This window comes from Dermacentor albipictus, chromosome 1 (genome assembly GCF_038994185.2).
Source record: "Dermacentor albipictus isolate Rhodes 1998 colony chromosome 1, USDA_Dalb.pri_finalv2, whole genome shotgun sequence".
Lineage (NCBI taxonomy): Eukaryota > Metazoa > Arthropoda > Arachnida > Ixodida > Ixodidae > Dermacentor > Dermacentor albipictus.
This window is the reverse complement of record NC_091821.1, coordinates 146,023,414-146,038,198: the sequence shown is the minus strand read 5'-3', so window position 1 is coordinate 146,038,198 and position 14,785 is coordinate 146,023,414. Positions and strand designations below refer to the sequence as shown.

At 42.8% G+C, this 14,785-nt stretch overlaps 1 protein-coding gene across 10 annotated transcripts in view; it reads left to right on the top strand.

Annotated features, from left to right (window-relative positions):
- The window catches only part of LOC135911030 (serine/threonine-protein phosphatase 4 regulatory subunit 1-like), a 192,665-nt gene that overhangs the window by 112,431 nt on the left and 65,449 nt on the right, over positions 1–14,785 (top strand). For all 10 annotated transcript variants that reach the window (XM_065443131.1, XM_065443125.2, XM_065443130.1 and 7 more), the window contains 4 exons: positions 4,838–4,944; positions 6,753–6,895; positions 8,976–9,036; positions 10,176–10,261. In XM_065443131.1, coding sequence (XP_065299203.1) covers positions 4,838–4,944; positions 6,753–6,895; positions 8,976–9,036; positions 10,176–10,261 — 397 coding nt within the window. The remainder of the gene's footprint in view (positions 1–4,837; positions 4,945–6,752; positions 6,896–8,975; positions 9,037–10,175; positions 10,262–14,785) is intronic.

The window sequence follows — 14,785 nt, the reverse complement described above, 5'->3', positions numbered from 1 at the left end:
CACCCCCCTCCAACAGACCTTAAGGACCGATAAATGATGTTGATGATCCTGTGCCAAAACAGCATTTTAGTGGAAAACTGTGCCGAGCCTGCGCCAAAGCATGTATAAGAGTGAAACCCTTTTTCCGTTGGCGCTTCACAGCTAGCAAAACTGCAGTCGAAGCCAACAGCACCCTGTCATCATAGAAGGAAGCAGAAGCCTGTCCATATAGTTTCTCGCTATGTAATGAGCAACTCTATGGGCCCATTGGAGTCTGTTTCGTCGTTCGCGAATTTTTCTCATGGTCGTACAATGTAGTGCCGCTGTACAGTCTTGCTGGTACTTTATTTTGGGGTTCATAGAACCAGCCCACATGGTACTGTAGAGTTTGCCAAAGGAGGGTGTCGCGTTTTAGGATTAACGGTCAGCATTTTAGCTATTTATGTTTATGGGTTGATAGCGGGGCTTTGCAAAAGAGCCACTGCGATCAGAATCGCATGTGGTGCATAGTTAATAGTATTAGTGAATGAGGTTGAATGTGGTACACTGTGAGGGCCGGCACCTTGGTGGGTGCTGCCATGTTCATTGGCGCAAAACTTTTGCCCTAGAGCTAGGCTTACTGTGCTATTCCGGTGAAATGTCGCAGACATAAACGCAAAACCCTATTTGCTTCTGGCACATGCATAGTGGCGCTGACCATTAATTTTTTCCCCGGCTGCAAAACCTTTGTGGCCCCTATTCGAGTACTCCCTAATATGCATGGCATGACATTAGTATATTGCATGCTGTCATGTTTAGTGCAGGCATGCATACTCTGTCGGTCTTGCAGGGAGCCTTTCCGCACAAGCCATGACTGTCGCACTGTGTTGCATCCTGGGTTAATAAAAGTGCGTTTGTTCACGATCTGTCTGTGGTGCCTTCTCTGCGCCGTATCGACGAACCTGGCTGTAACACTCTTTGCGTTATGTTGTGGAGGAGTGTTTATCCTTTCCTGATCACGCTTACAGCATAGACCATGTCAGACAAAATTTGCACGGTATATGGTAAGCACACGTGTGTTGGGCCCTGTGCCAAAAATACTTACTGCTGCGCCAAATAGACTTTTCCCTGCGCCAGGACCTGTGCTGAAAGGTGAAATGGTTGTTCCAACACTGGATGTGCTTACAGAACAATACCAGGTGTTTCAGCAAACACTCGAAATTTTTTAAAGTTTGCCTGTGGAAGGTAGCACAATTCCAGTTATGAAATGGTCTACTTGAAAAGGTGAACATTACTTGCACAAAAAATTGAAATGCATAATTAACTTAAAAAAAATTGGTAATGAAGTTTTTAACTAATTACCTTATGGCCCGGCCCATATTGCAGTTCAAATTCCAGCTGCGGGTTTGCAAGGCAGATCCACTTGGAACAAATTGTCAGGTTTACAGCAGTTATGAGATAATTCCTGATCTTTGTGGACAAATGCATTGGCGTTCCAGTACAATGTTAGGAAGAGTTGTGCATATGAAAGGACACAGGAAAATAAGGTAGACGGAAAGAGTACCCAGCGAGCAGTTCTCCAGTTACTTTCTTCACAAAATGTTGTTTTATGCATTTAAGCACAAAATTTCACTTTTTTGTGGAAGTGTCTGTCCGCTGCTTCGAGTAGACCACCTCTTGAACAAGAATTCTGGTATCTGCCATAGGCAGCTGTTTAAGAATTTTTGAAAGTGTTCCCTCAAACACCGTGTATTTACCACTGGGTGACCTGCTTCTGTATTTGGCTGAGGTTGTTGCCTGTTTTGCTCTGCGGTAGCTGATGTACAGTACTATTGCTGTTCTGCCATATTTAATTTGTGGGACCTTTTTATATGCTCCTGGAGAGCCTTTCCGGTCTTTACTTCAGTAATGATCAAACAGCAGAGGTAATACATTCTTGCAATAGCCTTTATGTTAAAGGAGTACTGACACAAAAAAAAATCCATGTGGTTTTTCTGCTTTAATAAGTAGTCAATGACCCAGTAATCACGGCACGAGACCTCATTTACTTCGTAGCGCGACAGGTAATTATCTGCAGTCTTTTTTGTAGCGACCAGTCCAAGTTTCGGTTTCAGTGAGCAACGAAACGGTCCACCGGGAGTGTAAACAAAGTGGTCACGCGTTCGCAAAAAGCCATGACGTATGCTCTGCCGCGCAGCCAGCGTGCGGCGCGCCGGCACGCGAGCTTCGTGTTGCTAGTCGTCTGCTACGCCTGCACGTGGTTTGCCATGTCCTCGCCATCATCGTCGTCGTCGTCCAGCGGCGACGATTTCTTGCATGTCGGACTCGCCGCCGTATTAGACGTGGCCAATCACTTTCAATTTGACCCACTGGAGAGCAGAGACTCGGATATTGCGGCCTGCGACGGCGAGCACGTGTAAAGCCGCATGGCAGCCAACGAAAATTCGTGGCGTAGCCACATGACGTAGCGTTTTCTTGGCTATTTACAGACCCGGGTGATGTCAATGTCGCGAGGTGCTCCGTTTTACGGTTGGCTGCGCGCACGTACTTTAAAATATGTTCTAAGCGATATTCGCCGCTGATATTTTACACACGATGTGTGTGTGACCCACTAAATCGATCTCACAAGTTATCTCGACTTCAAATTTTTGTGTCAGTACTCCTTTAAAATACATTATTGGCATCGAATGAACCCCAAATCGCAGAGCGCGTAGGTGAAGTTAGTTTGTGCCGTCAGCTAGTCATCGTTTGAGAGAGCTGCGCATATGCAATTTGGCTGCTGGAAGCAGGATGCCAGGGATATATCGGTTCTCCCTCCCATTTTTTTTTGATGCTCATTCTCTCCTGCTGAAATGCCACATTATGCTGCAATTTTACGAGTCAATATGTTAGTCCAAGTATGTTTAAAATTGTTTATATTTTAAATAATACTTTTAGTTCATCAGGCATCCATCAAGAAGTCTGCCTGACTTCCTATCATTTATGTACCAGCATTGCACGATGGGCATTAGTGCTTTCTCTTCAGTTAATTTTTCTAACATCAGCTAGGTTCTGGTGTTGCATCTTGTTCTCTGGCCTTTCCGTTTGCTTTAGTCACTCACAGCTGCATTTTTCTCCCTCAGTATTGCACCTCATGCCTCTAGGTTTATAAGGTTCCATTGTTCCTAGCATGCTTGCATATTCAGCTGGAAGATGTTTTCATTTTTGTATGGGGTTAATTAAATGTACAACGTAGAAACGGTAATATCGAGTAGGACTTATAATAGTACTAGTGTTGATGACAAACCAATACTTTGCCTATGCACCAGCCAGTTGTGTATGTGTGGTTTCGTGCTCCTGGTGGAGCGTTCTTCCAGCAGTATTGCCAGTGCCAGAAAGTTCATATACATCCTTTACCTTTCTCATAGCTCTTGACTAATGTATACCAATAAGTCAGGAAAGTAACTATCGGATCTCGTGTTCATTTTTGTGGGAATGTGTATGTGCACTTATTGCTTGTATATAATATGGGAATTGTGGTGGCTCTGTGTTGTGTGAAAGGTTTTAAAGAAGCAGTTCTATTGCAGACAAGGTATTTAATAAACAGCGAATAGAACTGATGATGTTATCTGTATTCTTTTTTATAACAGCTTTCTTTTGCTGTTTTGTAGCAATGCAGCATAAGCTTCCTGACTGATAAACTGTTTGTTGCCATTTACAAATAATTTACTTTGACTTAATGGCTTAGCATAGAACACTGATGTAGCAATGTGATGTATATTATCATAAGTGAGAATGTGACTTTGTCTTGGGAACTGCATTTGTCTTGCAATCTTCATGTGAAGGCACAAAGTGATGTAGTACATAGAAGAAACCTCAACTGAATGCTTAGGTTCAGTTAGTACATGCATTTATAAACATAAATTCAGCTCTTATTCCATAGTGTCTGTGTTAGGGTTTTGTGCCAAACCCATCTAAAAGGTTTGAAAGATATTTCAGCATCTGGCTTGAATCCCCGTAAGCATCATCATCTCTCCAGGCACTTGGCTTAAGCACTAAGCAGCTTGAGGTGGGATATAGGATATGAAAGTGCATGCATTTTCTGGTTGGCTTTGATGCCGGCCATAGCCATTTAGAAATTGTCGCATCATTGAAGGTGGCAAAATTTTGTTTTTGGAGTGACAAGATAACTGCCGACTATAAATAACGAACTCTTAATTTGCGAGAAATTGCCAGTTGTCAAGTGCCATTCAGTTTCTTCAGCATGTGGTGGGCATTGCTAGTGAAAAGCTTGGAGAGCGATTGATGACCACTGCCACGCAGATTTAATGGGGCAAATTCTGGCTTAACATTAGCACTAGGTCTGAATTTCTGCAGTCATGTTGACCTCAGTGCAGCATCCCAGTTCCCAATATTTGAACCTGCTGCATTGGTGTGTTTGTGTTTGTGTGGACCTCACTGAGAAAGATACTAATAGCCACACTGAAAACTTGCCAAAGGGTGCTATTGTGGAAGCACCTGCCAATATAGACAAGCATTATCTGATCCAAGCATACAGCTGTTTTAGAAGCTGAATTCAATCAAGGCCAAAGGGGATTTTATTAAACAATTAAAGAGAGATGGAAGTAATAGCGAGAAATTTGAAACAAATTTATCTAGTCTACAATTTGAAATGATCATTGTTTTCAAATTCTCATGTACCTTATACTCGAGGTGCTATTTATTGTGAGGTTCCATCAGAAGCGTCATGGTCAGTTCTTGCAGAACTGATATGCCATGGTGCAAAAAAATAGTTTTACTTGTATTATTGGTGAAAAAATTTGAGCAGGGTATGTGCCATTGTAAGTATGAAATCTTGTGTCCAGCTTAAGACTTATCATTGCTATTGTTCCCTATGCAGACAGCTCGTGGCCCGGAATATTGTGGACACCTTGCGTGTTTCCCTTGATTCTCAAGATGCTGTCAGTGCAGTGCTGTCAGCCCTTTCCTCCATCTCTATGGACTGTGGTAAGCCAAATTTTGAAGCATTGAATGAGTCTAGGTTTTCCTCAAGCTTGTTTACACTCCAACACATCATGCATGATGAAATAATTTTTGTTTAGCTATGTTAATGACTGCAAAATTTACTTTCATCTGATGTAATCGGGAGGCGAGTTGCCCCAACTGTTGCCGGCTGATTTTTTCAGACTCGGGTTTTTTCTGACCTGCTTGATTATTTGGAATTCTTCGTGGCATTGTCACTTGCTCTATAACGCTGATGTAAAACAGTGACTGAAATTTTGGATGCTGCACCTAGTCTGAATCAATTTTTCGGACTGTTCCACGCTTGCATGCATGCAGTGTCACAAGCAATGCGACCAAGAACAAAGCTCTGGTTATTCAGGCTATAGTCACTTTGCCGAGGCGATTCTTTGGCTTTCTAAGCTCGCTACGGTTCCTTTGAAATGTTTCTTGGGTGATTATGGTGTGGTCAGGGGCTGGCTTGATCAGGGTATTCAACTAGTAAAGAAAGATGAGCAGCATGCTGCTTTACAATGTAAAGGATCATAATTTTGCTAATCATTTATGTTGGCATTGTAGAATTCTCAAACTTGAGTTCTGAAATATACAGTTCAGACACCATTATTTCCTCTGCAGCAGTGAAGTCGTAAATTATGAACTACACAAAAATCATGAATGCTAGGTAATAAAATACCAAAGTAACTGCCAATTCATATTCTAAGTGTTTCAGACTGATGCTGTGCTTTGTCTTCTGATGCTGTATAAAATATAAATAGCAGGTAGCAATGCTTCATGGCAGCTCTGGAGCAGTAAGCATGAACACGTAGAGAAGTAGCAAATCTGCTTAGCTGCAGCCTATTTGGCAAGGAAACATGCATGCACAGTTTTGGCAGGACTAAATCGGTTCCTGCTCCTCGGAGGCACTGAACAATGAACTTGCTTGGTAAGCCAGGAAGATAAGGAAAAAAGAAGCGTGCGCACCCCCCCCCTCCCCGTGATGTCAGTTATTGAGTGTTTGCTGGCACTGTTTAATTGTTCATGATTAAGCAAGGATCACATTTGCAGTTTAAAGGAACCGGACTCAAGGTAAAAGGTTTGATAACCTTTATGCAAAAATGGCTCAAATGCACAGGAACAATTTGAAATGTGAACCATCACTGTTTGAAATGGAGAAAAAGTGATCCTTGTCCTTCCTTTTGTCCTCTATAACCAACATTTCCTGACCAAATAAGTAGAAGTGGTCTTTTTCACTCTTTGTAGTGTCCCTTTAAGCACAGGTGTGGCTTCGAAGGAAAACCAGTAAAGCCTAGTTTCTTGCATTTTGTTTTCAACAAGGCTGATGGTACCATTGGATGGAGGTTGCGCTGTGGTGTCTTGCTGTGTTGGTTTGGGTCTTGTCACTTCACATGTGGTTCTAACCAATGAGATGGAGCTGGCAGGTAATAATCTTTCCATAATTCTCTCATGTCTCTACCAAACTTAAGGAATAAGCAGGCAGAAACAAGTGGGTCAAATTTCAACAGCTGAGTGCTCAAATTTTTCACTAAGTTGCAGTAGTGGCAGCAAATGCAATAACTGAATATGCGCACTGGTTTAGACATTCTTACCAGTTGCTATTGAAATGTGTATTTAAATAAAACTGCTGTCTAGTTTTGAGTATCTGGTTGTGCAGGTGTTGAGTTCAGTAATGATCACTGGTTCTGCAAATGTGTTGTCTATATATTTCCTTGCCTTGTATTCATGTGCCTAATGTTGTGTACAAGGGGTACTGGTTAGTTGCTGTATTAGTGAGGAACTTCGATTTCATGTTTCAGAACCAAGTGTACGGACAGAACTGGTGGAACAGCTTCCCAACATTGCCAGTTTTTGTGCCAGTGAAGGTGGACTGCTGGAAAATGTTGTTAAAGAGCATGTGGTTTCAATCTTGGTGCAATACCTTACAGATGTTGCCAACCAGGTAATTATGAGCTCTCCTTTGTGTAGTACTTGCTGCGATTCCCAAATGTGCTGTCAGTGATTGGACCTAAATAAAGGAAAGCATAAAGTAACATTAATTCAGCATAGCGGCAATTGACAAGCCATCTATGTACCTCGTGAAAAGGAAGGGTTGGTCATGTGGTATCACTATGCATGGGTTGGTGCAATAGTTGAAGCTGCCTCTTGATAGTTGTGTGTACAGCTTTAGATGGTGGGATAGTAGGGGAGAGTAGGGTGCTGCGTGTTCATAAAGAAGTGACAGCCAGTCTTCCATAGTAGGTGTAGGTGTCAGCCACAAGTTCAGAGGACAACCGGGGACTAAGATTAATCTGTGTGGAACGTGGAGGAGCATAGTGAAAGAGGAAAGAATGGTTTATACAATGTGCGTCGAGCTTTCGGCAATAGTCATTGTGTGGCTTGCAATTACTGGACTAGGCTGACCAGCGCGTGCGACAATGGTTTGTGGTTTGGTTGGTTTGTGACGTAGAGAGAACTTGTAAACAAGCCCAACAATTGGCAGGCATTTTAAAATGTGCAATATCAAGGATTGAATAGGTGATTCTTTGGTTCAAGGAATACTGGAACAACACTAGTTACAAGGGTCGACAGTTCTGATTTTTCTAAAAAAATTGTTAGTACCTCATTTTTGAGCTGTGTGTTTGTTTCATGCTTTTAAATTCAATGCTACCAGACTACTGTCAAATTCCAATGTCAGTTTGAGTGTGACTGGCTACAGTGCAGAGCGACGCCTCCAAATATGCAATTAGAACACAAGCCCTGCTGACCGCCTTAGCAAGGAGGCGCTCGTGTACACTGCAACTGGATGTACAGCTACCCAGCGTCCCTTGCGTGCCTGTTTGTCTGCATCTCCCACCGCCAGCGGCGGCTTCTCTATAATGGATTGTGCAGCACGCACAAACAGCAGTACAAGTGCCGACGAAAAATGTGATGCGTTTCCTGAAAGGCAGGGTACTAGGAAATGTACAAATGAAGTATGCAGTAAATAAACAAAATACATATTGCTTACTCATGCATTTTGGCTTCTCCCATTCAGTTGTCAGCATCTGTGAGGAAAAGGGCACTCTCGAAGATAGCATCTAATCTAATTAATCTAATGGGACACATATGGTGATAGCATTGTTATGCACAGTGTCAAGTGACTGGATTCTTGAAAGCTGCAGGGCACAGTCGAACTTCATCGTTGGTATGAAGTGAAACCATCCTCTCTAGTAGAAAGCGCTGCTGGCATGCTGCGAACACAGCTTTGCAGTATAGGCATGCGGAGAGTCTGCAGACTTGTTAGTCAAAGCTGTTCTTTCCAGTTGCTTATCGCCCAGTTCAGCTGCTGTAAGTACACTGTGGTTGTATACTTGCTGTCAACTTTTCGTGGCTACGAAGCTAAAGCTACGGGGTCGGAGCTTCTTCGAATGACTATTCGTATGCAATGTAATCTGCGTGAGCTTGGCAGCAGTTCTGGTTTCTCTGACCTAGCTAGCACAGCTCGTTTAAATGGTTCATGTCAAGTTAATCATCTCTGCCTTCACTAATGTTAATACACATCCAATATGTGCCGAACCCAGCACCACTGCCTACTGGAGCAGTTGCTCTACTAATTAAGCTACTCACCAGTAGTCTAGCAGATCATACTTCAATGTTGTCATTAATCTCCTGTTGCGATGTGCTAGCATTTGGTGGAGTTGCTGCTTTGGTTACTAGTTGTGCAGCTTCCTGCAACCTTGGGTGGGCAGCAATTCTTTTCCTTTCAGAAAGTTCAGTGAACTGGTGGATTTCTGTGTTGCTTAGAACTGAAAGAAGTTATAAGACCGTTTTCTTAATGGAAGCAGCCAATATTTCATGAAATTGTTTCAGTGTTCATGATATTGCAGTGACATGGTGCTGCAGCTTGGTCAAGGAATTCGAAATGGAAACAGCCTTCATTCTTGCTAGTTGGTCTTTCCTTTTCAGCAGTCTAAATTGATTTAGTATTGCTTTTTAGTGTCCCTCTCTAATTTTTCTTTAGGTTTTCCAGTTGACTTTATGTTGGCTTGTTCCTATTCCAGGTCAGAAAAAGGACGCAAGTGTCCCTGTTGTTCATTTTAGAACGAGGATTGATAGATCGCAGTAAGTGTTGCCATACCCAGCATTACTTTGCTTCGCTGCAAGTGCTGCCAGCAGCACTCGCACCTTGCGTTTTTGGTTCGTAAGAGGAAGTTTGACTGCCATTCTCCAAACCATTGGCGTGTATGACTTGCCGAGTCAATAGCTCCACTGGCGAGGAAACGTTCAAGGATAAAAAAAAATTCTCCCAAACTGAATTTCCTCTATTTGGCCACTTTATTTTCTAATACTGCACAACAGTGCCATTTGTAGTTTTGCATGAGTTTAGGTAGTGCTAGTTGTAGCATTAGTTCACCTATGGTGCAACAGAACCAAGTATGGAAGTGCAGTTGACAGTTGAAGCCAGTGTCTTTATGCTACAACAGCGACCAAAACAATGCATTTAGCATTGTTTTTGCAGCATGTGCAATGAATATAGTTCAAATTGTCAGCCTGCGGTTGGAACCTTGCATTATAGTCTAAATATAAAGTTATTCTTTCCCAGATTTTGCTCTTAAGAGCGTGGCTAGATTGGGACCATGGGACCCAACTGGATAGTACTTTAGTAGGGATTCAGTGGCTACTGCAGGTGTCTCGCTGGCTGGCATATGCAACATGTGAGAAGGCTATGTATTTGAAAGTTCACACTGGTGTGTTGCTTTCAGAATCTGTTCAGAACAAAAGCCCAATTTTCAAACTAACATGGGCTGTACTGCTGTTACATTGGAAGACAAGGAATTAGTTTTTGCATTAGTAATGAACTTTGCAGCACCTTAAACTTCATATCCCTATTACGTTATGCTACACTAGTTGTCAAAAGTGCGGAACGTAGCCAGGGTACAGCATTTTCATACCTGTATGTTGTGTAGTACAAGCTCAAAGCATGCTTCTTAACCGCCTTACTATAGTCAATGATAAAAATAAGGCTGCTTATTTGCAAAGGCATTGCATTGTCCAAGCAGAAGCTTTGTTTGAGCTAGTTAAATGGCAAGTCGTACTTAAAGAAGTCAAGTGCAACATGCAGTGAACAAAGAATACATGATGGCACAGGCATTTTGTGGCATTTTTGTTGTACCTGTTCTGCATCTTTTTTCTAAATTGATTTCCTGATGCATTGCACTGTATATTTTACTGACCTGAGGTTTCACTGCTCATCTTCTCAGAGCAGCTAGAAGAACAGATATGCAGTCTGGTCGTGCATCTCACCGAAAGTGAAAACATGGATGACTATCGCATGGAAGCAGTGACAGTAAGCATTTTATATTCATTTTGTGAAAACAATTCCAAGTACATTGCACAATTGTTGTCGGCATGTCTAATGCTTCTGGTGAAGCCGACCAGCCAAACCACACATCTGCAAAAATACTTAAATGGAGTTTATTGATGCAGATTTGTTTGTCAGCAGGTTATTACTAATAATTTGTAGAATAATGTAGGTGAAAATATGCGGAAGGGCTTTGTGCGTTGCTAATATAAATGCATGTTATTTGCCAATAACTTGCAATGTAACTAATAAATCCAGTGATCTAGGTTCACTTGTCTTAACTACATAAAATTATTTTTTTGCTCGTGTACTTAATAGAGGGGCCCTGAAACACTTCACAATGTTTGCGGTCTTCATTATGCGTGAGAACACCCTCGCAAACCTCCATTTGAATAAGCCAAACCTACCCTCGATTGTACTTGGCATTTTTCTTCTAGTCATTCCTAATGCACTTAAAGTTACAGCAGTATATGTCTACGCTCATTACAACGGACCAGTATACAAGATGCTTTCGGATATAACGGACCATATTTCTGCCTTAGTTTGTTCTACCTATTTTATTAATGCAGCGAAGTTCGCTTTTGACGGACCGCGCTACTACGGGCTATCGGCTACAGCAGACGAAATTGGCGGCAATTTTTTGCTAAAAATCGCGCATATAAAACGTACTTTGCCATGTTGACATGGGCTGACAACGGACAAAAGCCGACAATTGCGGATCATTGTAGCGCGCATGAAGGACGAAGGCGGAGCAAAAGAAACGCGCCGTGTTCTTTTGCGCGAGGTGAGAGGGCCCAACTTGGGCAGATGCTGCTTATGATGTGGCCGCTGTATCTTCGTATGTGCTGTGCTTTTGATACAGTAAAACCTCGTTAAACCGTACCCGCTTAAACAGTAGTTTCGGTTTAAAAGTAGTAAAGTCAATTCCCCGACTCAGCGGCCATTGAACATAATGTATTTTGTATCCGCATAAACCGTACCAGCTTATTGCGTACGCATCGGTTAAAACGTAGCGTTTCCACTTTTCGTCGCGGAAACACGGCGGCGCGTCGTCTCCATCGGGCAGCCCGGCAGAACAACAAGCCTCCGAGATCGGTACAACGGCCTCCAAGCGCCCTGTGCGTTTGCACGTGAAGCCGCATCAACATCAATATCATTTCAACGCCGCATGGACGCCGTGCCAGAGAGCGTTGTGGCGTCGTGCAAGCGAGGACTCGCGTCATGCCGAAGCTAGGATAAAAAAGACGCCGGGTGCTCAGCATAGAAGAAAAATTAGACATCGTCCGTGCTACCGAACGTGACACGAAGAAGTCGGCGCTGGCCCGCGACATGGATGTGCTGTTGACTACAGTGTGTGGCATTTGGAATGCGAAGTTGCTCGGCAGCGCTGCTGCGACCGCAAAGAGATGTCGGCTACGAGGTTCGACTTTTCACCATCGTTGCCGCTGTTGCCGAAGTGTCAACTAGCGACAGTGATGAGGACGACACGGAAAGCGACAGCACGGGCTATTCAGGCCCGACAGTGGCAGAAGCTGCGCGTTACGTCAGCCTCATGAATGCGATCGTCGCAAGGAGAACAGGGGCGCGAAAACGTAACTATTCCAAACGAAAAGTTTTCCGAACTCCGGCACGCGGCAATGAAAAAGGCGCCCCGGGACTTATGCAGCACTACTGCGCGCGTGCACGGAGAATACGTAACGCCAACGAGGAATCTGCTGTGCGAGTGTTTGCCGAGAGGAGGGGGGCTGGTTGAGAAGCTGGCACGCAGCTTCAGTAAGTTTGAGTCCGCTGTCGTGCTAGGCCGCCGCGACATCAAACGAAAATAACACTTACGTCCCGCAAAGTGAATAAATACTGCATGTTTTTTCCCCTTTCATTGCAATCTCTCTGAGTTCCGTTCTCGACAGGTAAGTGGGCGATCTCATGCTATTTCGCTTAAACAGTACTACCGTTTAGTACGTACTTTTTCCGAGCTCCGGCCGACTACGGTTTAACGAGGTTTCACTGTATTTAGTTTGCGTTGAAGCGAGAGACAGCATGAAGGTCAGTTTGCTTGCTCTTGCTGATGCACTTGCTCAATTTGCTATCGAGATCGAAGCTTCGCCTCCTGTGAAACTGCGACTTTGTTTGTTTTTTACTTTGGACGTTCGTCACTCGCTCTTTGCAATAATATTGTTAGACATAATGATCAGTTTCTGAAGTGAGGAGTTTCGGATATTACTAACTTCGCATAAAACTGACTTTTTGTTGGATTATCAGGGTCCATTGTAACGAGTCAACTGTAACTTGGATGTGCTTGTTTAGATAGCTTCCTCTGCCATGGGTTGGCTGTCATTCACCCTTGTTTTTGTTCTTTGTTTGTCTTGCCCCCTCATAAACATTCTTTGCATGCACATTGGTGAGAAACGGACAATTACTATTTCTAAATAGCCGCAGAAAATCGCTAGCTGCATTTAAACAAAATTGCAGAATCTTGATACATCCATTTGCCACATCTGAAGAATGTTGTAGGGCCTTGTAATATTAGTCTTCATAAAATATGTTTGCATTGCACTGGCATATCATTCCATGTGTTCTACCAGTAGCATTCAGTTTCTGCAGTCTTCTTCGAAGGCACTTCACCTTCGTTGCCAAGTTAGTATGCACTTAGTAGTAACATCTGTGACTCAAAGATGGCGAATATTAATTTGAATTTCTGCATTGGAATCTCGTTAATTCTAACCCACTTAATTCAAACTTTTGGTTTATTCGAATTGACACTGGGGTCCTTTCAAAATTGTGTTTATTTCAATGTGACAGTGCCTGGTTTTTTTTAATGTGGGAGCGTTGCCAACGATTAATTCGAACATAACACCTCACCGACTGCTTCAGTAGAGCACAAACTCGTCCGATGGGGCTTCCTTCCCAGCAATGCGGCCGCGCATCTCCTACTACTACCATTGCCAGTATACTGGGTTTTGGCACATATAACTCGCAGCAGGAATGTTGCAAATGTGACAGTAAAGTTGGGGTGTGGGTTATACGTGAATTTTTACTTGCGCGGCTTCACGGCAGCGAGAATGTTGTTCAGAAGTATGGCTTCATGGCAGCGCTGCCGCAAAGTCGCATTCCTGGAACATGTCACTGATGTGTTACCTCAGTGAACGGGCGCTGCCTAACGTTCCATGAGCTTCACTGCATTAGCTGCCTTTAATTCAAACACTATTTAATTATAACATTCTCAGGGCCCTCAGAGTTCGAATTATCCAGGCTCAATTGTACTTAAGGAACGTTAAAGAATAGTAAGTGAACAAGGATGGGTAAACCATGCTGACACAGAAACCGTTATTTACCGTGCATGGAGACTTAGTACAGTAAAACTTTGTTAATTTGACATTTGTTAAAAAAATCGGATGATTCGGAGTCAACCTCTGGTCCCGGCAGGTTCTTACATTTATTACAATAAAACTCGTTAATTCGGACAACTCAATTCGGTCAACTTGCGGAGCTTGGCGAGATTGGAGCGCTGCAAATGTGCAACGCAAGGTAGCAGGAACGCCGCTAGCGTCTAACTGAAACGAAGTGGTGGAGTCTGCGTTTTACTTTACTTTTACTGAAGTTTTGCTGAATAAGCCTAAAGGGACTTGCAAAAGGAGATGACAGTGCATTGTAGTTGTTGCATTACCACCTCTACACGTCACGAATTTTTTGATAGCATCTGGTAGGTACTTAAGGATTACACTGCATTCTTAAGGAGCTAGCAACTCACTCTAGTGAGTTGCACTTAGTGGAAACATGCAAAAATACTTGCAAAGTCATGACCTCATGCTTTCCTAAAGGGCACTGTGGTCAGGGTGCCAGGTTTAAAAAGGAAAAACTTGGGGTTTCATTTTCATTGGTTTTCCAAGAAAAGTGGGGGGGGGGACTATGTAGCAGTCTTACCTTGAGTTAACAAAACCTAATTTTGAAATTTTCTATTTTTATGGTTCTTCTGACTTTGCAACACACACACTGCATTGAAAACCTCAAAACATTTCAATGACATGTTTTGGAAAGATATGGGAATGCTGGATGATGGGTTTAGGTGATGGACACCTCTGATGTAAAGTTAGCCACTTTCGTGAAGGAACACAATACATGCTTAATAGGTTTATGGTCTACAATAAGTGCATATGGTGCTGTTCTTTTGTGGCCCTTTAAAAAGCAATTTCTAGCAGCTTTGCATCCTCAAACAGCATGTGGCTTAACACCTTATTGCACCTTATAATTAGTATTACATTATTTCATGTTATTAGCAATCGGATATTAATACTGAAGTTTAAAAAAGTATTTTCTGTGGGGAATTTGTTTCAATATTTTCCAACAACTCCTACATTCTACTAAGCAGCAGTGATCAGAGCTCGTAATACATTTTCTAAACTCAATTTTGGGTCTCGTGATCATTGTTCAGAATTTATGCTTTTTGTTAAGGGTTCGGTATGTCAGTTGCATGCATTCTGGTGTTTTGATACTCTAGACATTGCGTTTTAA